Genomic DNA, 27,244 nt, shown 5'->3' on the forward strand with positions numbered 1-27,244 from the left:
CCAGCCAGTATATTCCCCAAACAGTCCTACTCTCATATAATCCAGAGTAGCAGTGTCATAGGGTTATCATGAGGACAGTAGCAGGATAGTGCCCCTTGAGGACAACAGTCCTGAACAGATCTAGGATCAGTGAGGTGATAACCAGTTAAGTAATGCTGAGAGTGTGGGGCAGCCGTGGCCATGTGGTAAGCCTGCAATCTTTAGTTAATCAAAGCTGCTTTATATTTAGCCATGTTCTGTACATGTTCTGTGGGGCTAGGAAGACCATGCTGGAATTAGTCCTGTGGACCATGTGCTCTGAGCGATCCCTGCTATAAAGCACCGTCTCTGGCTGTTCACCCTGGAAATACACCCTATTTGACCACTTCATTTTATCCTCCTGACAATAGCAGGTTCACACAAACTGTAAATTCAGTCAGGATAATTGATGAATTACATGTTTTTCAGACACAGTTACAGTATCCCAGTTAAGTAAATACAAGCTCTCAGTGACAGAGTCACCAAAAGACATTTAGACAACATTTTAACATCATAAGGGGAGATAGTTTAGAATGGCTCTTCAGGGCTTGCCATGCCTCTGTATCACACCAATAGCAAACAGTTTGACACATTTTATGACAACAGGTATTCACTAATGAATTCACTCTAACTCATATCAATTGAACCAGTTAACTCACCCTGCCCGTATCTCCTAAAGAAGGAACATTCGCTTGACCATAAAACTTCAAGAAAATAATTCAAGGTATGTATCATAAATGAAAACCCTGTCTGAGAATGTCCAAGACTCAACCCATGTACTTAGCCTATACTGTAACTCACCTTTCGTCTTGAAAAGAAAAGGCACTGGCAGACAAACATTCTGAGTCAAAAGCACCACCATGGTAATATAATCCCCTAAATGTAGAAAAACAGATCTTATCCTTAGAAAAATGACATGAATTCAAAACTATCCCAGTGAGTAGAACTAAAAATGCAGGGTAGATCAACATCCAACACAGACAAAATAATTCAGTGAACCGGGTAGAAAAAAAATCTTGCTTGATGTTGTTGTTATTATTATTCCCCAATTCTAGTGGTTCCACTTACATCACTAGACAATGAGAGCTCAGACACTAATCCCAACAGCCTAATTCTGCCCATCCCTCACACAAACACCCCCCTCCTCATACCCCAGGCAACTGATCCCACTGCTCCTTGTTTGTGGACAAACAATTGGTCAGATTGGTCAGAACGTGATTATGACACCGACCATGCTGGGATTCGACACACACAAAGGGAAAGAGGAAAAGTGGTTAGACAGTTGAAGCTCTTATCTGCTTGAAGCAGCCATTTATCATACTGACTAGCTACTGTGCCATTTCTGAAAAGTACTCTGGTCTAACTGACAGACGAGATGAGGAGATCCAGTAATCCTTGAAGAACGAGTTCCTTTTGAAGTCTGACCACAAGGTGGAGTAAAGGAGCTAGAAACTATGAAGGTTTTAGTAATCAAACAAGATCAATCCTGTTGGGAGAGAATACACAATAGAATAAATGTTACACAATGAAATCATGTACCTAATTACTTCTATCTATCAACACGGTCAATGGGATCTAACTGGACTGAAGTAATAAACTGAATACATCATTCCCTGCGATTTACTGCTGGCAAGAATTTTGTGGAGAGGCTAATATCTCTTACTACTTTACATCCCTTTAGCAAATCTGCAACTGACGCTCCTTACTTCCCACGGAGCATGTCTGAAGATGTGTACTACCGTAATGTACAAACTTCAATCTCAACCTGGGAAAATTGTCTATTTACCTCCTTGTGCAGTGAGCAAACATGACAAGGAATGTATAACATCTGAGCAAACAGAAAACATTTCCATGTTATCATCATGCTGTATGACTCAGTCCTTCACACAGTGCTCCAGGTATTTCACCAGGATGAATGGAACTTTCTTAGGCAGCATGAATCACGTGGATCATCAGTGGCTCTGTCTGTGCTCTACCAGCATATTTTGCATAGATTGGTTGTTTGATTATGATTATAGCAACATGACATTGTCATTCATGGATAAGCGAGGAATGAGCCCTTTGTAGACCGGGATAAAACAGGAACAAGGGGAGGAAATGGAAAAATGTAAGTACAGCCACGATCACTAATAGATTTACAATATAAATACACCTGTGAAACACAGATAGGAAATAGTAATACCATAAACACACAGACAGACAGAGCATTTGGAGGGGGTCTGATGATGTCCCACAGCCTTTTGTTTGTTCCTATTGTAATTCAGTTCATATTAAATCACAGTATTAACCCATCTGTCACTGGAGTCTAATAGAACACCAGTAGGATTTAAGAGGGAGGCTGTGAGCCCCCAAACGGATGTTTACTCCAGGGATTTCAGTGCCAATACCCAATCTAATATGTATGATACCCAACAGCTTAATGCTCTGACATCAAAGATCAGCTTACAGACTCAATGAAATACAAATAACATGTGAGATTGTGTGATATTATGAATGTACACTACATTTGACACATAATTGAATGTAGAGAACAATGCTGGGCATTTAGCTATGTCCCTTTGCATTACAGTTACAGCTCTAGTCGATAATGCAAACTAATGGTACAATGCCTTCAAAAATAATTCACACCCCTTGACTTTTTCCACATGTTGTTGTTACAGCCTGAATTTAAAATGGATTAAATGTAGATTTTGTGTCACTGGCCTACACATAATCCCCCATAATATAAAAGTGGAATTATGTTTTTAGAAAGATTTTGAAATTAATTACAAATTGAAAGCTGAAATGTCTTGAGTCAATAAGTATTCAACCCCTTTGTTATGCAAAGCCTAAATAAGTTCAGGAGTAAAAATGAGCTGAAGTCACATAAAAAGTTGCACGGACTCACTCTGTGTGCAATAAGTGTTGAACATGATTTGTGAATGACTACCTCATCTCTGTACCCCACACATACAATTGTCTGTAATGTCCCTCAGTGGAGCAGTGAATTTCAAACACAAATTCAACCGAAGACCAGCTGGGTGTTCCAATGCCTCGCAAAGAAGGGCCCCTATTGGTAAATGGTTCTACAAAGTATTGACTCAGTGGTGTGAATATTTATATAAATGAGATATTTCTGTATTTCATTATCAATACATTTGCGAACATTTCTAAAAATATGTTTTCACTCATTATGGGGTATGGTACGTAGGTGGGCAAGAAAGAAAAAATATTTAATCCATTCTGAATTCAGGCAGTAACACAACAAAATGTGGAATAAGTCAACTGGTACGAATACTTTCTGAAGGCTAGGTATTAGTCTTTCAGGAATTAAGTCAATGACATGATTATTCAACCAGTAACAGAGTCTATTTAATGAGTCAGATTAGGCGAGAGGGAAATCATCAGAATGAGTTCTCGCCTGTTACCCAGGATCTAGCAGTTATCAAGGTGTCGCTGATACATTCTGACACAGGTAGACTTCATATGGTGCACACAAACACAGCTGACTCTGCCCTAACATGCCTCTCTGTGTTTTGAGAGAGCAATGGACAGACAGACATTCTTTCCTGCTGTGAGTGTTCCATCTGCTGCTGTCTGCCAGATCCTACAGACTTTTAACCTCTTAAATGTAATGTCCCCATATTTGGGGACCTTATTAGATTGTTTTATTCAATTCAGTCTGCTATGAGAACGGTAGCCCCTATCTGCAAAAGCAGGGTGTCTGCGAAAAGCTGAGTATCTTGGCTATTGATGTATGCCTTAAAACCTTTGGTGTGACTTACTACCATATATGGCCATATGAATATATAAGAGCAGGCCGAGCCGAGGACCTCATTTCAAGATGGCTACAACCTAAATTCCGGTTAGAGTTGTGGAGCGTAAATCAAATCAAATGTATTTATATAGCCCTTCTTACATCAGCTGATATCTCAAAGTGCTGTACAGAAACCCAGCCTAAAACCCCAAACAGCAAGCAATGCAGGTGTAGAAGCACGGTGGCTAGGAAAAACTCCCTAGAAAGGCCAAAACCTAGGAAGAAACCTAGAGAGGAACCAGGCTATGAGGGGTGGCCAGTCCTCTTCTGGCTGTGCCGGGTGGAGATTATAACAGCACATGGCCAAGATGTTCAAATGTTCATAAATGACCAGCATGGTCAAATAATAATAATCATAGTAGTTGTCGAGGGTGCAACAAGTCAGTAACACAAGAGTAAGTGTCAGTTGGCTTTTTCATAGCCGAAACAAAATAAAGATGGAATACGTCGATTCACACCGAAAGCTGGAACTCCACAGATCATGATGATGCCTTATTTGTCTGCCTGTGACCTACCGTTATTGATCACCAGCCCCAAGAGTCAAAATGTTTATTTTACACAACGTTTTCACCAAACAGCAAAAAAATTATAATTTCACCTTTGTTTAACCAGGTAGGCCAGTTGACAACAAGTTCTCATTTACAACTGCGACCTGGCCAAGATAAAATAAAGCAGTGCAACACAGACAACAACACAGAGTTACACATGGAATAAACAAATCTACAGTCAATAACACAATAGAAAAATTCTATATACAGTGTGTGCAAATGGAGTGAGAAGGTAAGGCAATAAATAGGCCATAGTAGCGAAGTAATTACAATTTAGCAAATTAACACTGGAGTGAAAGATGTGCAGATGATGATGTGGAAGTAGAAATACTGGTGGCAAAAGAGAAAAAAGTAAATAAAAACAATATGGGGATGAGGTAAGTCGATAGGATGGGCTATTTACAGATGGGCTGTGTACAGCGATCAGTAAGCTGCTAAGATAGCTGATGCTTAAAGTTAGTGAGGGAGATATAAGTCTCCAACTTCAGCGATTTTTGCAATTCATTCCAGTCATTGGCAGCAGAGAACTGGAAGGAAAGGCGGCCAATGGAGGTGTTGGCTTTGGGGATGACCAGTGAGATATACCTGCTGGAGCGCGTGCTACGGGTGGGTGTTGTTATCGTGACCAGTGAGCTGAGATAAGGCGGGGCTTTACCTAGCAAAGACTTATAGATGACCTGGAGCCAGTGGGTCTGGCGACGAATATGTAGCGAGGGCCAGCCGACGAGAGCATACAGGTCGCAGTGGTGGGTAGTATATGGGGCTTTGGTGACAAAACGGATGGCACTGTGATAGACTGCATCCAGTTTTCTGAGTAGAGTGTTGGAGGCTATTTTGTAAATGACATCACCGAAGTCGAGGATCGGTAGGATAGTCAGTTTTACGAGGGTATGTTAGGCAGCGTGAGTGAAGGAGGCTTTGTTGCGAAATAGGAAGCCGACTCTAGATTTAATTTTGGATTGGAAAGGTTTAATATGAGTCTGGAAGGAGAGTTTACAGTCTAACCAGACACCTAGGTATTTGTCGTTGTCCACATATTCTAAGTCAGAACCATTCAGAGTAGTGATGCTAGTCGAGCGGGCGGGTGCGGGCAGCGATCGGTGAAAAAGCATGCATTTAGTTTTACTAGCGTTTAAGAGCAGTTGGAGATCTTACAAGGTAATCTACAATTTGGTCTGTGTTTGAGCTATAGCTACATGGAGGTTATGAAATTAATCCTTAGGTTGGTAGGAACAAATCTAGCCTATTACCAATGTTATCTGATGATGTATGACTTAATGGCAACATCGAACGTCCCCCGAGTGACTATATCTTTGCACATCAAAAATATGACGTTGCCCACTTTGGCATCCATTACACAGGGGATTGGCAACTATGGTACTTTGACAGTCTTGTAGCCAATGAGATACGTTTTCCAGGGATATGCAGTTGACTTGGGTGGGACAAAGCAAGGCCTAGAACCTTTAATGCGTAATGCGAACTATTACTACCTGACTCAGAGACGAGACGTACCGAGCACGCTACATTGAAAAACATATTTCATTGCTTTAGCATAAAAGATTGCTTCTCAAGGGGGGATATTCATCATAAAACTAAGAATATTGAACAGGAAGCTAAAAAAAAGGCAGCTATGAATAAGTATACCGACATAGAAGCATAGAAGTATACTGGTCGGATTCGGATCAGGGGAGCGATTTAGGAAAACAAGTATTTTGACACGGCCGATGAAGATTGCTTTCTAGAAGGATTGGATCCACTTTTAGATCTGCAAGTAAATTATTTTCATGACTTCATATTAGCTAATTACTATATTAAGTTTTAAGTCTGCTAAATGACTTAAATGTAAATGTAATGTAAATGTAAATATTAAGTTGTCTGCTTTTTGTGCTTTGGATTTAGTTTACATAGAAATTACTTGTTACGTAGGCCTAAGCTATCATTTTTTTTGGTTTTATTTCACCTTCATTTAACCAGGTAAGCTAGTTGAGAACAAGTTCTCATTTACAACTGCGACCTGGACAGTTATTGTCTATGTTTCATATTAGTTCATTGTTTGCTGTTCTAAGTTTCACCCTTGTAACTTTGGAGAAGCCACTAAACTCTCATAGCCATTGTTTATTTGTGGTTCTCACCTCTGCCTTTGTCTCCAAAGTGTTACTGTTTGCATTGTGTGTGTGTGTGTTTCACACCTATGTGAGTCACTGTACATATAAAGTTTAGGCTTGGTGTTTTTACTTTACAGTAATGTTGTTTTGTAAATTTAGTCAACTGTAATTCTGTGTGTCTTACAACAACATGTCCCTTTATTTTACTCACCACAGAGCGGAGGATGTAGAGGATTTGGATGATGACATTTGGAAGCCACCCCTCTCCAGTAAGTGCCCCCGCCGATCAAAAATGCAACGGTGAAAGTTAAATGTAATCTTCTACACCTGGGATGCACCTTTTTTAGTGAAGGACACGTGTATAAGACATGTTATATATTTTTTATGTACAGTACCAGTCAAAAGTTTGGACACATCTACTCATTCAAGGGTTTCTCTTTATTTTTATTATTTTCTACATTGTAGAATAATAGTGAAGACATCAAAACTACAAAATAACATGTGGAATCATGTAGTAACCAAAGAAGTGTTAAATCCAAATATATTATTATATAATATATAACAGCATTGTGTCTCACTTTTTATTGATCTCTCTAAGGCTTTTGATACAGTTGATCATGCTATACTAAGGCAGAGATTGTCGAGTGTAGGTCTTTCAGAGCATGCAGTTGCATGGTTTGTTAACTATCTGTCTGATAGAACTCAGTGCACTCAATTTGATGGGCTTAGGTCTGTTAAATTGTCTGTCTTAAATGGTGTGCCCCAAGGCTCTGTACTTGGTCCTCTCTTATTCACTATTTATATAAATAATTTAGACAAAAATGTCCAAAATGCACAACTTCATTTTTATGCTGATGATACTGTTATTTACTGTTGTGCTTCATCTCTTACAAAAGCTTTCCAGAACTTGCAAACTGCTTTTAATACTGTTCAACATACCTTGTCTCAATTGAAGCTTATCCTCAATACTGACAACACTAAACTTCTGGTGTTTTCTAAAGCAAGAAATAGACCCCTGAACCTTTCACCTATTACTACCTTTCAGGGCAAGGAGATTGAGGTTGTAACCTCATATAAATATCTTGGAATTTTGATTGATGATGGCCTCTCTTTTAAAATGCATATTCAACAACTTACAAAAAAATTGAAGCTGAAATTAGGATTTTATTTTAGGAATAAGGCTTGTTTTTCTTTTGAAGCCAGAAGGAGGCTAGTATCAGCTACATTTATGCCTTTACTAGACTATGGGGATATTTTATATATAAATGCTTCCGCTCAGTGTTTGAGATCAATTGACACCCTTTCCCATGGCACTTTGAGATTTATTTTAAATTGCAAAACCCTTATGCACCACTGCACTTTGTATACCAGGGTTGGCTGGCCTTCTCTAGTCACTCGTAGGCTCAGTCACTGGTATACTTTTATTTACAAAGCCATTTTGGGTTTACTACCTTTTTATTTGGGCATTTTTATTGTTCAGAAATGTGGTGGGTACTCTCTTCGTTCGAGGGACTTTATCTTGCTAACTGTTCCAAATGTCCGAACTGAATTTGGTAAAAGGGCTTTTATGTACTCTGCGCCATCGTCTTGGAATGCCTTACAAAATACTTTTAAAATGGAAGAACTTGTCCCGATTGGTATTTTTAAATCACTGATGAATGATCTTGAGACTGATTCCCTGACCTGTCAATGTTTTTAATTTGCTGTTTTTGATTTTGTTATATTCTTTGTTAATTTTATGGTTTTTACTAGATTACTTGTAGTTTTTCATGTTGTTTGTCTAATTTTTGTAATGACTTGGCGCTGCCTATCTTGGCCAGGACGCTCTTGAAAAAGAGATTTTAAATCTCAATGAGCCTTTCCTGGTTAAATAAAGGTTAATAAAATATTGTATATTTGAGATTCTTCAAAGTAGCCACCCTTTGCCTTGATGACAGCTTTGTACACTCTTAGCATTCTCTCAACCAGCTTCACCTTGAATGTTTTTCCAACAGTCTTGAAGGAGTTCCCACATATGCTGAACCCACCTCAATTGGGTTTAGGTCGGGTAATTGTGGAGGCCAGGTCATGTGATGCAGCACTCCATCACTCTCCTTCTTGGTCAAATAGCCCTTACACAGCCTGGAGCTGTGCTGGGTCATTGTCCTGTTGAAAAACAAATGATTGTCCCACTAAGCGCAAACCAGATGGGATGGCGTATCGCTGCTGTGGTAGCCATACTGGTTAAGTGTGCCTTGAATTCTAAATAAATCACTTGGGCTATTTGGTCTTTTACCAAATAGCCCTATCTTCTGTATACCACCCCTACTGTGTCACAACACAACGGATTGGCTCAAAGGCATTAAGGAAAGAAATTCCACAAATTAACTTTTAACAAGGCACACCTGTTAATTGAATGCCATGAGTGTGCAAAGCTGTCATCAAGGCAAAGGGTGGCTACTTTGAAGAATCTCAAATATATTTTGATTTGTTTAACACTTTTTTGGTTACTACATGATTTCAGATGTGTTATTTCATAGTTGTCTTCACTATTATTCTACAATGTAGAAAATAGTAAAAATAAAGAAAAACCCTGGAATGAGTAGGTGTGTCCAAACTTTTGACTGGTACTGTATATCTGTTGCTTTTATATTGTTTTTGTAAATAGTTCATTTGTATGTAGGACCAATACATTGGATATGCCTAGGCTAGAGGTCGACTGATTAATCGGAATGGCCGATTCATTAGGGCCGATTTCAGGTTTTCATAACAATTTTTGGCCACCGATTGTTTTTTTTGTTTTTTTTTACACCTTTATTTAACTAGGCAAGTCAGATTAAGAACACATTCTTATTTTCAATGATGGCCTAGGAACAGGGTTAACTGCCTTGTTCAGGGGGGATTCGTTTTTGCAACCTTCCGGTTACTAGTCCAACGCTCTAACCACCTGCCTACATTGCACTCCACGAGGAGCCTGCATGGCAGGCTGACTACCTGTTACGCGAGGGCAGCAAGAAGCCAAGGTAAGTTGCTAGCTAGCATTAAACTTATCTTATAAAAAACTATCAATCTAAACATAATCACTAGTTAACTACACATGGTTGATATTACTAGTTTATCTAACGTGTCCTGCGTTGCATATAATCGATGCAGTACCTGTTAATTTCTCATCGAATCACAGCCTACTTCAACAAACGGGTGATGATTTAACAAGCGCATTTGCGAAAAAAGCACTGTCGTTGCACCAATGTACCTAACCATAAACATCAATGCCTTTCTTTAAAATCAATACACAAGTATATATTTTTAAACCTGAATATTTAGTTAATATTGCCTGCTAACATGAATTTGTGTCACTTCTCTTGCGTTCCGTGCAAGCAGTCAGGGTATATACAGCAGTTTGGGCCGCCTGGCTCATTGCAAACTGTGTGAAGTCCATTTATTCCTAACAAAGGCCGTAATTACTTTGCCAGAATTGTACATAATTATGACATAACATTGAAGGTTGTGCAATGTAACAGGAATATTTAGACTTAGGGATGCCACCTGTTAGAATATGGAACGGTTCTGTATTTCACTGAAATAATAAACGTTTCGTTTTCGAAATGATAGTTTCCGGATTCGACCATATTAATGACCAAAGGCTCGTATTTCTGTGTGTTATTATGTTATAATTAAGTCTATGATTTGATATTTGATAGAGCAGTCTGACTGAGCGATGGTAGGCAGCAGCAGGCTCGTAAGCATTCATTCAAACAGCACCTTCGTGCGTTTTGCCAGCAGCTCTTCGCAATTCTTCAAGCATTGTGCTGTTTATGACTTCAACCCCGAGATTAGGCTGGTGTAACCGATGTGAAATGGCTAGCTAGTTAGCGGGGTGCGCGCTAATAGCGTTTCAAACGTCACTCGCTCTGAAACTTGGAGTAGTTTTTTCCCTTCCTCTGCATGGGTGGCTGTTGTCGATGTGTTCCTGGTTCGAGCCCAGGTAGGAGCGAGGAGAGGGACGGAAGCTATACTGTTACACTGGCAATACTAAAGTGCCTATAAGAACATCCAATAGTCAAAGGTATATGAAATACAAATCGTATAGAGAGAAATAGTCCTATAATTCCTATAATAACTACAACCTAAAACTTCTTAACTGGGAATATTGAAGACTCATGTTAAAAGGAACCACCAGCTTTCATATGCTCTCATGTTCTGAGCAAGGAACTTAAACATTAGCTTTTTTACATGGCACATATTGCACTTTTACTTTCTTCTCCAACACTGTGTTTTGCATTATTTAAACCAAATTGAACATGTTTCATTATTTATTTGAGACTAAATTGATTTTATTCATGTATTAGTTAAAAGTTAAAATAAAAGTGTTCATTCAGTATTGTTGTAATTGTCATTATTACATACATACATATATATATCTAAAATAATAAGAATAATAACAAAAAAATGGCCAATTAATCGGTATCGGCTTGTTTTGGTCCTCCAATAATCGGTATTGGCGCTGAAAAATCATAATCGGTCGACCTCTACTGTGTGAGAGAATTTATGAGTCCAGGTCTAAGCTTGTGGCCCACTGAGTTTTACACAACACTTGGCCTCTGGTGAAACTAGGAACAAACATTCAACACTGCCCTCTTACGATGAAGAAGACTTCTTTTACGACGTAAGCAGGTAGATATGAGCCTGTGTAACAGATATACCTGCCGATGTCTGGTCTGCCTCGTTCCAGTCCATTTCATCTTCAGACACTACAGGCCATGACAATCCCTCAGGTTTTAACATGTCAGCACATATGCATGCCGTGAATAAACACATTCAACTACACACACCCCTAATGACTTGAGCTCACACAAATTTCAGAATTAGTAGCCAGACACAGTAAATGTGATAATCACAGTAATTACATCAATTAAAGCCAGAGATCCTGTGTACAGACCAGAGTACTTCCCTGTCGTTCTCTAATTAAAACACTTAAAGGTCAGGAGTGTTCCCCACATCCCTGCCAGGTTGCACCACAGCAAAGGGCTTAGCTAGTGATAAGCACCAGATAAAAGCCCATTAAAAAGAACGGAGGAGAACGAAGGAGAATGTGAAAAATTCAGTCAGACTTGCTAGGGCACGCACATTTCAGCAAGGCGCAGCTACACAGGTCACACAATCACTCAGGAGCTCAACATTTACATTACTAGACCAGCAGGGAGAACTTTCCAGACTGTCAGGAGACACTATGCCCTCAAGGACAAGAGTTAAGCTTCCATGCTTTACAGATATCCTATGGCAAGCTGTTTTACAAAAACATTCAGGAAAAAAATACTTAATTATTAGTAATACTAAAACAAACACTGCTTGATCATAATTGAATGTATTAAGTTTATTGTAGCTCTATGTGTAGTACAACATAGATATGTAATACACCGTGGTAGATACCCTAGTCCTCCGTTTTAGTGTATCTAAGACAAGCAGAATAAACTGATTTGGGACCATTGCTCCACCATGCACAATGCCTGCAGAAGCCAGTATTCTCAGTAACCTGCAACGGGTGTAGAAGCAGCAGCACAGTGGGAATGCTGGGTGGCGAGGTTCCACTGGGCAGGTCTCTCTCTGTGTGCACATGTACATGCTGCTTATCACTAACTCATGCCTTGAGGGCATGAAAAGAACTGTGCGTTCTGGGATGGAAAAACAATTACCCCAGTAACCACCTTGACTTTAAGTGACCATTTTGTCAGAGTGGGATTGACATAAACTAAAGCTGCATTGCTCTATTTCTCTAGCATGCCATGCATGAAGTCGTACATATTTTTATGCACATCTTTTTAGATTAAAGTACCACCACAATGTCCATTGAAGACTCACAACTTCCTATAATGCAATCATCATGAAACTCGTTTGTGGACTGGAGTTTTAAATACATTTCCTGCCGTGACAGTAGTGTGTGAGAAGAAAGTGTAACGTATCTGTGTTACATTACAATAAACGCTGTATGATTTCATAAATAATAACGGTTGTTGAATGCCACGAGGCTTGGCCAGGTAATGATTAAACTAAGCATTAGACTCAATGATTGATGAAATCCAACCCCAACACATCATACAGATAGGACTAGAGGGCATGCATGCTGGCACTGTATAGACACAATCTGATCTCCTCAAAATCAGGGTGTGTTGACTAATATTCCCAAATATTCAAATGTAAATGTTATTGCATGCTTCGCCATACTATATTATCAGGATTCCTATTAGCTAAAGCTAAAGCTAAAGCAGAAACTATTATTCTTTGGGTCCACAGTCCATAAAAAACATAAAACACAACATAATACAGAACATTAATAGACAAGAACAGAACTACATATATTTAAAATAAGAATAAAAGCTTTCATACACTTATGCCTTAACATTCCGTGCATCATGTACTCAATCATCATCAACATTAACTATACTGCAGCCATTCTTTTTCCCCCACACATTTTTCCTGTACATTCTCTATTGCTACAATTGCTTTCTCTAAACTGGCCTGGAAATTATTATATCACAATTCCAGTGTTCAGTAAGTCACACGATACAATAACAGCAACAATCCTGGTTCTTGGTCCTTGTACCTTCAACAGTCTGAAACCAATTCTATCAACAGACATGAACGTTGAGTCTAATACCGCGTTCAAAACAACTGGGAAGTTGGAAATCTCCTGCTTCGGGCTTCAGTGAGTGCAAGAAAACTGGGAACCTTGAAAAAAAATTAAATTAAAAAGAGCCCCGACTGGGGAAATTAATTTTGAATGGTCATCCAACTCGGAATTCTAAATCAAGAACTCAAGCCTCTTTCTAGAGCTCCGACTTTCCGACCTGAAGATCACCGACGTCATGATTCAATCTCATTTTTTTGCTGAGTTCCCAGTTGTCTTGCCAGCACCATAACATTCGAGTCTAAGATCCTGAACTTCGCACAAACAGACACTGCCAGAATAATTTATTTACCATCCGTGTCCTTGGTCCTTCCATCTGATGTCAATACTATGCATAATCATGTGATGCATAGATGCTATTCAATGTAAACACAACACATGAAAACAAAAACAGAAATGTAATAATCACGTGGAGTTCCACTGAAGTTGTTAATTCAACTTTTTCCCATTCATGTGTATTGTTATACTGTATATCAGGCAGGCAGCAAAATCCTACAAGCCAACCTGAACTCAGGGGTAGACGTAACATAGTAAATATAAATCCGGAACACTCCAATTAGTACGGTATGTTACATATCATATGGTATGTATTAATTTATGGATGTCCACCATCCACTTCATATATGTTTCGAATTGCAATTCGTACAATATGTTCTGAATTTTGCAAAACAAATATGTTGCAAATTCCAATATGTTGTGGCTAATGTTAGCTAGGTGGCTAATACTAACGTTAGCTAGAGGTTAGGGTTAGGGGTTAAATTCAGGGTTAAGGAATAAGGGTTAAGGTTAGAAGGTTATGGTTAGCTAACGTGCTAAGCAGTTGCAAAGTAGCTAAAAAGTAGTAAGTAGTTGCAAAGTTGCTAACTAGATAAAATGCTAAAGTTGTCCGTGTTGAGATTCAAACACGCAACCTTTTGGATACGCCCAACCAACCACCTTACTTAGTTTTTTTGGCTAAGTAACCTTCTATCTTATGTAACCATACCAAACGTAACATCATACAAATTTGAGTGTCCCGGATTTAAATGTACTAGTCTATGAGACCAGGCTGTACAAGCGACAGACTGTGCTTGACCTGTTGCAGAGAAAATAATGGATACCTCCAGTTCAATGTCCAAAGGATTTTTTTAATCTAACCTTTATTTGCCCAAGAAAGTGAGGTAACCTGCCTAATTGACTGCCACCATGTAGTACTCACATCGGTCAGCATGAAGTGCTTTGAAAGGCTGGTTATGGCTCATATCAACACCATCATCCCGGAAACCCTAGACCCACTCCAATTCACATATCGCCCCAACAGATCCACAAATGACGCAATCGCACTCCACACTGCCTTTTCCCACTTGGATAAAAGGAACACCTATGTGACAATGCTGTAAATTGACTACAGCTTAGCGTTCAACACCATAGTGCCCACAAAGCTAAGGACCCTGGGACTAAACACCTCCCTCAATCTGGACGCTGGACTTCCAGACGGGCAGCCCCCAGGTCGTAAGGGTAGGCAACAACACATCTGCCACGCTGATCCTTAAAATGGGGGCACCTAAGGGGTGTGTTCTTAGTCCCCTCCTGTACTCCCTGTTCACCCACGACTGCGTGGCCAAGCACGACTCCAACGCAATCATTACGTTTTCTGACGTCACAACAGTAGTAGGCCTGATCACAGACAATGATGAGACAGCCTATAGGGAGGAGGTCAGAGACCTGGCAGTGTGGTGCCAGCACAACAACCTCTCCCTCAACGTGAGCAAGACAAAGGAGCTGATCGTGGACTACAGGAAAAGGGAGAGCTGAACACGCCCCGGTTCACATCGATGATGCTGTAGAGGAGCGGGTCCAGAGATAAGTTCCTTGGTGTCCACATCACCAAACTATCATGGTCCAAACACACCAAGAAAATTGTAAAGAGGGCACAACAACACCTTTTCCCCCTTGGGAGACTGAAAAGATTTGGCATGGGTCCTCAGATCCTCAAAAAGTTCTACAGCTGCACCATCGAGAGCATCCTGACTGGTTGTATCACCGCCTGGTATGGCAACCGGTCAGCATCCGACCGTAAGGCGCTACAAAGGGTAGTGGGTACGTCACAGTACATCACTGGGGCCAAGCTTCCTGCTATCCAGGACCTATATGCTAGGCAGTGTCAGAGGAAGGCCCTAAAAATTGTCAAAGACTCCAGTCACCCAAGTCATAGACTGTTCTCTCTGCTACCACACAGCAAGCTGTACCGGAGCGCCAAGTATAGGTCCAAAAGGCTCAACAGCTTCTACCCCCAAGCCATAAGACTGCTGAACAATTAATCAATTGACCACCCAGACTATTTACATTGACCCCCCCACTTTCCCCCTAACTACATTTACAATTGACCTCGACTAACCTGTACCCCCGCACATTGACTCGGTACATAGCCTCGTTATTGTTACTTTTTACTATAGTTTATTTATGTAAATATTTTCTTAACTCTATTTCTTTAACTGCATTGTTGGTTAAGGGCTTGTAAGTAAGCATTTCACAGTAAGGTTTACACCTGTTGTATTTGGCGCATATGACAAATTTAAATTTGATTTAATTAACCAGGGTAGTCTCATTGAGATAAAAATCTATTTGTCATTAAGAGGCAAAGCTGCACTGACGCGCACGCATACGAAAGCACGCACTCACCCACCACAGGAAGTTCAGTTGAACTCCTGCAGCAGTCTGGGGGCAACATAACAATGCAGAGGAGGGCAGTGTGTTTGATTCCCGCCATAAACTGTGGAAAGAGAAACAGTATCCAGGCTCAAAAACCTGTTCTCCTGCTCTCCCCAGCCTTTATGTGATAACCAAGCTAAGGCTTAGAGGTTTATTCACCCACACATTATGAAACTTCATGTCATGGCAAACAGTGTATTAGCGCAGCTAATCAACTTTATTTAACACAACATTTGGTATTTTTTAGGATCCCCATTATCTGGTGCAAAACCATCAGCTACTCTTCCTGGCGTCCACGTGAAACATGACATAATACAGAACATTATTAGTCAGGGACTGAAATACATGAATGTATAACGTCACACATTGCCTACATACCAGTACATAAACACAATACCTAGGTCTAATACATAGTACAGTGCAAATTACAATACAATACATATAAAATGGCCGTGGCTCTTTACAGTCCCTTTCGTGCAGTAAGATGTTCTTTTCTCAGTTTTTTTTAAACTGTTTTTATTTCTAGCTTTAGTTACCTGGGGTGGTCATGGTCATGGCTCTATTTAATACTGTGCATTTCCCAGCCTCTGTTTTGGACCTGGGGACTGTGAATATACCTCTGGTTGCATGTCTTGTGTTGTACCTCTGGTTGCATGTCTTTTGAGTGTCCGAACTGTGTGCCAACTGCTTGAACAGGCAGTTCGGTATCTTCAACACATCAACACCTCGCAGAAATATCAATAGTGATGCAGTCAATCTCTCCTCAACTTTGAGCCAGGAAAGACTGACTTGCATGTTACCGACACTTTCCCTCCGTGTACATCTAAGTGTCCTTCTATGCCACACATGACCACACAGCTGGGCAGTAGTCCAGGTGCAACCAAACTAGGGCCTGTAGGACCTGTCTGGTCGACTGAGATGTCAAGAAGGCAGAGCAACGCCCTATCATGGACAGACCTCTTCCCATTTTAGTAACCATTGAGTCTATATGTTTTGACCATGACAGCTTGCTATCTACGGTTACACCCTGCAGTTTAGTCTCCTCAACTTGCTCAATAGCCACATTATTCAAAAATAGATCTAAACTAGGTTAAGCATTGAGCGAGTCATTTATTCCAAAATTATTATTTTAGTGGAGATATTTAGCACCAGCCTATTGCTAGTTACCCATTCTAAAACTGACTGGAGCTCTATGTTAAGTGTCACAGTTATTTATTTTACTGTTGTAGCCAATGTGCATACTGTTGAGTCATCAGCGTAGACACAGGCTTTATTCAAGGTCAATAGAAGGTCATTCGTAAAAACAGAAAACCATTATAGCCCTAGCCAGCTGCCCTGCGGGACACCACACGCAACTGTATTTGCATGGGAGAGGCTTCCATTAACAAAAAGTCTGTTCTATTAGATAGTTACATCTCAACCCATAATAGGCAGAGAATGCAAATCCATAACACCTATGTTTTTTCAGAAATAGGTTATGATCAATTACATCAAAAGCTGCACTGAAGCCTAACAGCTCCCACAATCTTCTTACTATCAATTTCTTTCAGCCAATCATCAGTCATTTGTGTCAGTTCCGAGCATGTTGAGTACCCTTCCCTATATGCATGCTGAAAGTGTGCTGTTAATTTGTTTTCTGTGAAATAACTTTGTATTTGATCAATCACCATTTTTTCCAAAAGTTTGCTTAGCATTTGTAACAGCCTGATTGGTCAGCTGTTTCAACCTTTAAAGGTTGCTCTGCAATTCTGTGGTAGCGGAATGACATTTTCCTCTCTCCATGTCTGAGGGCACACACCATCTTCTAGGCTTAAATTGAAGATGTGGCAAACAGGAGTCACAATTTATTCCGCTACCAACCTCAGTAATTTACCATCCAGGTTGTCAGTACCAGGTGGTTTTTCCCCTCTTCCACACCCACTTTGTGTAACTCAAAACTACAATGCTTGTCTTTCATTATTTGGTCCATTATGCATGAATATGAAGGCTCAGCATTTGTTGTTTGCATGTCATACCTAAGTCTGCTAATCTAGTCAACAAAAAAGTTAAAGACATTGGCAATATCAAAAGGTTATGAACAGTCCATCTGCCTCGAAGGATGGAGCCAAGTTTTCATTTTTGCCTAGAATTGTATTTAAAGTACTTCAGAGCTTTTTTACTATCATTCTTTGTATAATGTATCTTTGTTCCAGAGTATAGTTTCTTCTTCTTTTTGTTTAGTTACGTGATTTCTCAATTTACTGTATGTTTCCCAGTCCGCTGTGTTGTCAGACTTATTTGCTATCCCCTTTGCCTCATCCCTCTCAGCCATACAGTTTTTCAATTAATAATTTATCCATGGGGATTTGGCAGTTCTAACAGTCAGTTTCTTGATAGGCGCATGCCTATCAGTAACCGGAAGAAGCAACCACAGACCAACAAATATTTTTCACATCTTCGACATAGGAATCATTGCAAAACCTCTTGTATTATTATTTATACACAATTTTAGGGCCAGTCTTTGGAACTCTGTTCTTTCTGGATATGGCTATTATATTATGATCACTACATCCGATGGCTTTGAATAGTGTTTTAGAGCTGATTTCGCAACATAACAAAGATGTGATCAATATACATGGATGATTTAGTTCCTGTTCTATTTTTAAATACCCTGGTAAGTTGACTGATGACTTGAACCAGATTGTAGGAATTGGTTACTGCTTGAAGCATCTTTTTTTAGTGGGCAGCTTGATGACAACCAGTTAATATTTACAGTAGGTCACCCAGAAAATATACCTCTCTGTTGATATCACATACATTATCCAACTTCACACACATTGTCCAAATACTGACTTTTAGCACTTGGTGGTCTATAGCAATTTCCTACGACAATAGGCTTTAGGTGAGGCAGATGAACCTGTAGCCATATTACTTCCACATTATCTGACATGAGATCCTCTCTCAGGTTAAAAGGAATTCGACTCTGGACATACATGGCAACACCTCCTCCGTTTGCATTTCTATCTGTCCTATACATTCTATAACCATGTATAGCTACTATTGCATCAAAGGAATTATCTAAGTGTGTTTCAGAGATGGCCAGAACATGCATGTTTTTTTATGTTAATAAGTTATCAATTTCATGAACCTTATTTCTCAGGCTACATATGTTAATATGGGCAATTTTTTTTAAAGAGTGTTGGTTTCTCCCACAGCAAGTCAAAATTGTCACAAAAAGGAGACATTCCTGTCTTTGCCATTTCTCTTCAGGAACTCATTTAGGGCAGTGAGGCGGCTGTAACGTTATGAACCCCTTCTATAGCACAGCAGGGGTCAGAGATGACAGTTCTCTTTCCTGTGCAAACAAGGGTGTTCAAGAGAATGTTGTAGTCCTTCAGTTCCTCAGATTTTCAAAAGTGAATGTCGTTAAATCCAACATGAGTGACAATAGTGCCAATATTAGAGTAGTTGGCTAGAACTGTGGGCAGGAGAGAGTTGATGTCTTGGACACGGGTGCCTGGGTGACAGTGGACCTTGGTCGGCCCACAGACCGCAGGCAGGCCAAAGTCTCTCACTATCGAGCTGTCCACGACGGTGGTTATGATGGAATCCAATGGGGAAGGAACAAAACGGGTTTGCCTTGGGCAGGAGGAGTTGTGCTTTGATTCATGCCAGCCTGACTCACCGCACATGTACCAGTAGCAGCGGAATCTTCGGGGAGATGGAGGAGGGCCCAAGACCTTGATTTCTTTGGTCAGCAACCGGCTGAGCTGGGGATCGTGCCGCTGGACGGCTGCTGGCTGTTGGTGTACTCCCAGGATCAGAGCTGACTCCCGGGGCCAGTACGTCTGCTTCCAGTGGGGCAAAGCTGACCAGACTACCTCCCACCCGACTCCCTTTGCCTTGCCAGTGTCCAGTCTGCCTCTAGCCACGGAGTTGAGCTTACCATCTGTCCAGTGGATTGGAGCAGGTCAGTACCGCCTGACTCATTAACCCCTTGGCTGTAGGAGACATTCAGAACTGACATTCTGTGTGCCTGGGCTGCATCAAAGTACTTAGAAAGCACATCTTGTTTTTCCCGCAGATGAGCTAGCAGCTGGAGAATCTCCTCCCTACGCTGCTACATGATGATACATTTGGAACAGACAAAGAATTTAAGTTAATTTATCAGTTTCACCTTATTTTCCTACTCTTGCGCAGATTTCTCACACCTAGCCTATTTGAGCCCAGACGTAGACACATAACACTGGTGTTTTGACTCTAGCATTACTAGCGTTACCTTGCTCTGGTAACATGATGGCTAACTGCTAACTACTGTTTTTTTTTTTGCAGGAATCCGGGATACAAACTTGCGGTCCCAGCCGAACAAGCTAACTGCGTTGCGGAATCCTTAGCTATCAGAACTTCTAATGGTTAAAGATGTTGTTGTTGTTATGATTAAAAACGATTTAATGAATACTATTTCATAAAAACAACAGACTGAGTGTAGACATTGAAAGTCATAAATGAAATACTGTACAGCATTCCTCTGTAAAATTATAATACTACAGGGCATAGCCGTGGTGTGGCGAAATCTGTGCAATCTTTAGAAGAACAAATCGCTGAGAACATTTGACCTTTCCTCTTTTTCTTAAACACACACACCACACTCACACACACGTACAAAGGGACACCATTCCCTGGGCTCTAAGGAAAAGTGTGTATAGTGCTGAGGAATGCATGGAATCTCTATAAAGTCTACAGATCAAAAGTCTACAGATCAAGAATCCAGGTGACCTTCTACAGGTGCCAGGTTAACAGCAGCACCATATAACTCTGGCATCTCCTCAGTCTCCTTATGCCCCTCTCACTCAGCTTAGTGTGAGCCTGCGGATGTCCCACTGTAGAGAACACAGGATATGAGAGACTACAGCAGCATTAGGCCGGCTAACTGGGCCAAAAGCACTGCAGGCAAATAACACACTGTAGAAGTGCTGAGACACACGCAGGTGAAGCATGCAGGGCACACAGGTTAATCACACAGCCAGCAACCACCCAAAGGGTCAGTAGCCTATGTAATTGTGTGTCCCAGGCCCATGTGAGTCATTGTCCTGGTTATCACAGGTCATCACGGGTGGATGTGTCAACACAGTTACTGGGCCAGTGGGTTTCCCCACATCACTATGGAGGGTCCAGGAGCACACCGTTATCTCTGCTAGCTACTGTGCACTCAAACATGATGTCTGGGTCAAACTCCATGGTCCATTTCTACCAATACATTCCCACCAAGAGCAAAGGTGGGGTAAACACTCTTCTGAAGGGGTTGCACTGGACGAAGGATTTGTTTAACAAAAGACATCCTCAATTTCTCACCGAAAGTTCGGAACAAGAGGCCATATGCCCGTGACAACCTAAAAACATTCTATACCAACCACCGTAGATCCCCTCTCATTCCCCATCCATTGAGGATGTTGTTTCAAGAAACACATCAACTGTCTGTCAGACTGAGGTTTATAATATTAGCATAGGTTGGATACACCAACACGCACAATCCCCAGCCAGACACTGATCTCTGATAGAAACCTATTTCATCTCATTCATAGTAGGGTGAGGAGGGAGGGATCTATGTGAAGGGAGGTTGGGTCATAAGAAACAGAACCCCTTGTTCCTACTTACTGTAACTGTTCTGGCTGGGGCTTTAATTAACTGGGTGCATACCAACAGCAGCCCTCTGCCCAGGCCAGGCTGAGGTGGGGTGGGTGATGGGACCCATCCTCTCTGGTATCACTGTGAATCACCATCAGAATGAGCTGGTATTCATTTTAATATGGTTTACCTGCAGGAATTTAAACTTCTGGGGGAGATTGTGAGCTTTTCCAGGAGCATTTCAGTATCTGATGCCTGGTACTATGCCTCTGGATGTTTTCTCATAGAATCGTCAGTTGCTTTCTTATTTGAGCCAGTCACGCTGTTGGTAAAAGCAAACTGCCGTTTGGAGTGACTTGCCAGCGCAAACACAGAACATACCACGTGTTCATGGCTGAGGGCTCAATGCCTTGGCTTGCAAAATAACATCTGGAATATAATGAATATAGAATAATGAATACTTCCTAGTTTATGATGATATATATAACCTGAAGGGAAGCTTTGTGGCCTACCTCTTCATTACGGCTGCATCAGTGGGTAATCCACTCACACAACAGCAATACCCAACCATACTGAATCAATTAAGTGTTTCAAAGGTGACTAAATGTATCAAATTCACTTCTAATTCTCCTTCACCAGATAGGTAAACATTATATCACATTTCCAGGTGTTACAGTTGTACACCACTGGAGAGCAGAAGTCCATTCAGTTAGTAGCCCCACCTACTGGTAACACTCAAATGGGAACACTACGCGACTCTGAACTGGATTCAAAGAGATCTGAGGGAAAACGGAGGAAAATCTTCCAGGGGAGGCCTGTGCCCTGCTATGCACAATGTGGGAGGTAGCCCGTGCTGACCTTGGCAGGGGAGAAATACCTTATCTCCCCCACTCACAGTTTACATTCTCTCACAGAACTCTTAGCAGCACACCACTAACATTACGAATAGGCACACCATCTGAGAGCCAGTGTGTATGCATGTGGTGTGTGTGAGTCAAGGCCGGCGTTATAGGCGGGCCTTAGGGGGCCTGACCAGCCCTACCATACCTCCTTGCCAGTCTAAATAAAATATTGATAATTTATTTGACCGAGACGCACGCGGACAGAAAGATGCATCAATCTCAGTTAGAGAATCCAAGCGAGCGAAACAGCGCCCCTTTGTCTCCGTGTGTGTAGACCATGTATCGGATGCTGTCTGGACCAAAAGAGTATGGCATGTCATACTATTTCTGTCCAGAAAGCATCAGATACATGGACTACATATAGAGGGGCGCTGTTTTGCTCACTTGGATGCTTTCTCCAGTGATAGAGAGGAAGAGGTGAAGCAAGAGGGCTCACTCTCGCCAAAATCCAATGTAAGCCCAATGCATTTCTATTAGAATAATATGCAGACCTAAGCTTGTCGCCTGCCTTCCCGCCTTTGGGACAAAGACTCCCATTGTTAGGGAGGAGACATGAGCATCTCGTCATTATGTACAGATCTCTGGTTTCAGCCTTTGCGAAATGGAAAGGAAAGTTGGCGGGTGCACAGGGCACTGTTATGATGCTGGATTGCCCTAAAGTAAATTGATGTTTTGCCAAAATTATACAATTACTCCAGTCTCAACAGAATCATTTGAAATACGTGACCAGGGAGCTGACAGCCACAGAGGATCATTAGCCTCTTTAAAAAAAATAGCTGTGGTTCGTTTAAAATCACAAGTGTGTGTTTGGGAAGCCCGAGTTGCGGTTGTCAGTGAAAAGCGTCTACAATGTGTGAGAAAATAATGTGTCTTGAGTATATTTTTAAATGTTGCGTCAAGGGGAGAGGGTGTGGCGAAGATATGGTGTGTCTCTCTCCAGAATGCATGCATATCAATGTATCATTTCTGATTGTCTTAACTCACCATGTACACCACTCATTTTTTCTTTGCCTCACAAGTCAACAAAGCCAGTTTTTTTTACATCCATTTTGAATGATAGTTCCTTAGTATTTGAAAAATCGTTCCAACCCTCCCGGCCTCGACAATCACCAAGCCTCGGTCTGAAAGAGCAAAATATCATGATCTGATGATCCCATATATCCAGTGGAAACATCACAAAAACAGCTTTCTGTCCCGAGCTCACTGACGCAGGAAATTGAGGGCCCAGAATAGGCTAGTTGATACAATGTCGCAAGTTTGTTAGTGGCAGGGTGGGACCCTGTGATTTAATACAATGTTTAGCTTCAGTAGCGGCAGGGTAGCCTAGTGGTAGGAGCGTTGGGCTAGTATCCGAAAGGTTGCAAGTTCGAATCCCTGCGCTGACAAGGTACAAATCTGCCGTTCTGCCCCTGAACAAGGCAGTTAACCCACTGTTCCTAGGCCGTCATTGAAAATAAGAATTTGTTCTTAACTGACATGCCTAGTTAAATAAAGGTCAAATAAAAATAGCTCAAGTCAAGACAGAAAGGGAGGCAGACAGGCGGAGAAGAGAGGTGAATGTGATTGAAAGAACCAGAATTTATCAGGATATTTTCTACTGTTTTTATTTGTCGGCTTTAAGCACATGTATTTTACGTAGTTGATGATGGAAGTTATAGGCCTACTGCTGCATTGGCCCATAGTTCTATGCTCTCATTTCTTTAGCCACCAATGGATCACAGTGTATCAATGTGTCAGAAGCTAGTGAGCTCACCATAGTTGAATTTTAACTTTTAGATTTTTATCATTTTACTTCAGATTATTATGATTAACCACGTGACAATGATTTTGAGAAACGAAAACGTTATTATTGAAATGAAAATGTGCATATAAAAATAATCATAACTGGCATGCAGATCGGTAGAAATGGTAGGATAAATTGTAAGCTTCCCCAAGCTTGAAACTCACGAGCTGCCTATGGTCATTACTATTACACCCATTAAAAAATTGTGAATGCGCAACCGCGTGCTAATTATTAGAATCAGGTGCACTAGACTAGGGTTGGAGAAAAAACCTACAGGACCGTAGCTCTCCAGGAACACGGTTGGAGCCCTGGCCCCGTATCCACAAGGCAACTCAGAGTACAATTTCAACAATTCAATGGAGTTACAGTTCATATAAGGAAATCAGTCAATTGATATAAATTAATTAGGCCCTAATCTATGGATTTCACATGACCAGACAGGGACACAGCCATGAATGGGCCTGGGAGGGCATAGGCCCACCCACTGGGGAGCTAGGCCCAGACAGTCAGAATGAGTTTTTCCCCACAAAAGGGCTTAATTACAGACAGAAACACTCCTCAGTTTCATCAGCTGTCCGGGTGACTGGTCTCGGACGATGCCGCAGGTGAAGAAATCGGATGTGGAGATCCTGGGCTGCACGAACTGCAAAATTCTCTAAAACAATGTTGGAGGCGGCTTATGGTAGAGAAATTAACATTAAATTATCTGGCAACAGGTCTGGTGAACATTCCTGCAATCAGAATGCCAACTGCACACTCCCTCAAAAATTAAGGCATCTGTGGCATTGTGTTGGGTGACAAAACTGCACATTTTAGAGTTGCCTTTTATTGTCCCCAGCACAAGGTGCACCTGTGTAATGATCATGCTGTTAAAACAACTTATTGATATGCCACACCTGTCAGGTGGATGGATTATCTTGGCAAAGGAGAAATGCTCACTAACAGGGATGTTAACAAATGTGCACAACATTTTAGAGAAATAAATAATTTTTGGGCGTATGGAACATTTTTGGGATCTTTTATTTCAGCTCATGAAACATGGGACCAAGACTTTACATGTTGCGTTTATTTTTATGTTCGGTATAGATAAATGCAGTGGTTCCTGTGCCATATGCAATTGCTTTGGAGTAATTAAAATAATGTTTTGATATTTCTATATAATCAATCCATAAATAATATAGACCTACATGCAACAGTATCTTTTGTGCCTTTGACATTGTTTTCACAATGCCCATTTCACATGATATGCCTAAATACTTACAGCCACTAGGCTAATAAATACATTTAATTACCTACAATATGTTATTTCAAGTTATCCCTTCGAAGCGCAAAAAAAATGCCTAAATTGGGCAACTGAAGGCATCTAGGGCTCATGTTAACTTTGATTGTATTCGGTGAAAATGATAGACCTTTCAAACATTGTATGCAGCATTATCGACAAGTGACTTGATGCCTACTGGGCCAAAGAGATTTAGAGTTGTTAAACAGGAGTGACGAGGATGATATAATGGTAATATTGTCAAAACTCTGCTTTTAACAACCAGCAGAATTGGTTAAAAAAAATACGGTTATGTATGTCAACATATTAGGCGATAATTAAGAGAAGGCAAAGTGATCATGTCTGGCGAAAATTATATCAAACGTTTTACCATTGCAACATCTGATGTACAGTCACATTCACTGTGGTTGTCTGAAGCGTGTTATAGAGTTCACAGCTGCCGATGCCTCATTGCGATTGGTTATTCCCCATCATTTGCAACGTTAATGAGCATCACCACTATCTTTCCTTTGTGGTACCTCAAACTGTCGTGATTACCAGCTCAGATAAACTTTTATGAGTTGATTTTACTCCTGGCTCAGAGTTTGTCTGGGCAGTGTCTTAACATTCTAATAAAACCTACTCTGAGCTGGGAGTTTTTGTTGTTGTCTTAAAATAGGTTTTAACAGAATTCCTAGGACCTTTTTTGAGATGCTTTATGGATACGGGCCAAGGTCTATGGAGAAGTTGATGAGTGATTAACCAAAATGTCGGGGGGGCTTTCGGTTAATTAAACAACTAATTAACTGACGTCGGGTCAATTACTTGAAAAGCTCACAAAAAACGAAATGGTTAACGCAACGTTTCTCTAGAGAGAAATCAAATGATTCACAATACATTTTTTGTCAAGAACTATGTGGGATGCTGGGCTGATTGGAAGTTGTAGTTGTAGGCCAGGGTGGGTACACACAGACCATTTGAGTTATTTTCGACCTAAAATATATGAGACCTCATGAGAGAGGAAATGTACACAACGACGAGAGGGATAGAGACAGCTCGTGAGGTAATGCTACCCAATTAATAGTTGTAGTAGTTGGCAATAAGCAGTCTTGAAAGTATGCCTCATCTACTTTGAAGAACTAGTAAAATAATTGTCAGCCAGCTAGCTACTAGCTTAGCTATATAGGATGACTTGTTCAATGGGGAGCACAGAAATAACATTACATGGTTGTCTGGCTGGCTGCTACTGCATGAGCAGGAGATGATAACTAAGGAATGGACAAATAATAAAGCCATCTAATAAAAACTAAGTAATATACACAATTGAAATATTTTCTTAAAGTAAACTAAGAAATGTGAATAAATGATGGTTAATATGTGATAAGCACAGTGGTAGAAAAAGTACTCAATTGTCATACTTGAGTTAAAGTAAAGATACCTTAATTGAAAGTTACTCAAGTAAATGTCACCCAGTAAAATACTACTTGAGTAAAAGTCTAAAAGTATTTGGTTCTAAATATACTTAAGTATCAAAAGTAAATGTAATTGCTAAGATATACTTAAGTATCAAAAGTAAAAGTATAAATCATTTCAAATTCCTTCTATTAAGCAAAGCAGACGGCACCATTTTCTTGTTTTTAAAATGTATGGATAGTCAGGGGCGCACTCCCACACTCAGACATCATTTACAAAAGATGCATGTGTTTAGTGAGTCCGCCAGATCAGAGACAGAAGGGATGACCATGTGCTGTATTGATAAGTGCGTGAAATGGTACTCGTTACATTTTGAATACGAGTACTTTTGGATGTCAGGTAAAATGTATGGAGTAAAAAGTACATTATTTTTTGCACTATTTTGGAGCAATTAGCCAAGAC

At 40.6% G+C, this 27,244-nt stretch overlaps 1 protein-coding gene across 4 annotated transcripts in view; it reads right to left on the bottom strand.

Moving 5' to 3' along the window:
- LOC106580844 (NHS-like protein 3) overlaps positions 1-27,244 on the bottom strand; it is a 50,888-nt gene that overhangs the window by 6,047 nt on the left and 17,597 nt on the right. Inside the window, exon 1 of one of the 4 annotated variants that reach the window (XM_014162672.3) lies at positions 820-1,090. The exons of the other annotated variants lie outside the window; for them this stretch is intronic. Coding sequence (XP_014018147.1) covers positions 820-880 — 61 coding nt within the window. The 5' untranslated portion in view covers positions 881-1,090. Of the gene's footprint in view, positions 1-819; positions 1,091-27,244 lie in introns of those variants that run through there. 4 annotated transcript variants of the gene reach the window in all.

Source organism: Salmo salar, chromosome 01 (genome assembly GCF_965601325.2).
Source record: "Salmo salar chromosome 01, fSalSal1, whole genome shotgun sequence".
Classification (NCBI taxonomy): domain Eukaryota; kingdom Metazoa; phylum Chordata; class Actinopteri; order Salmoniformes; family Salmonidae; genus Salmo; species Salmo salar.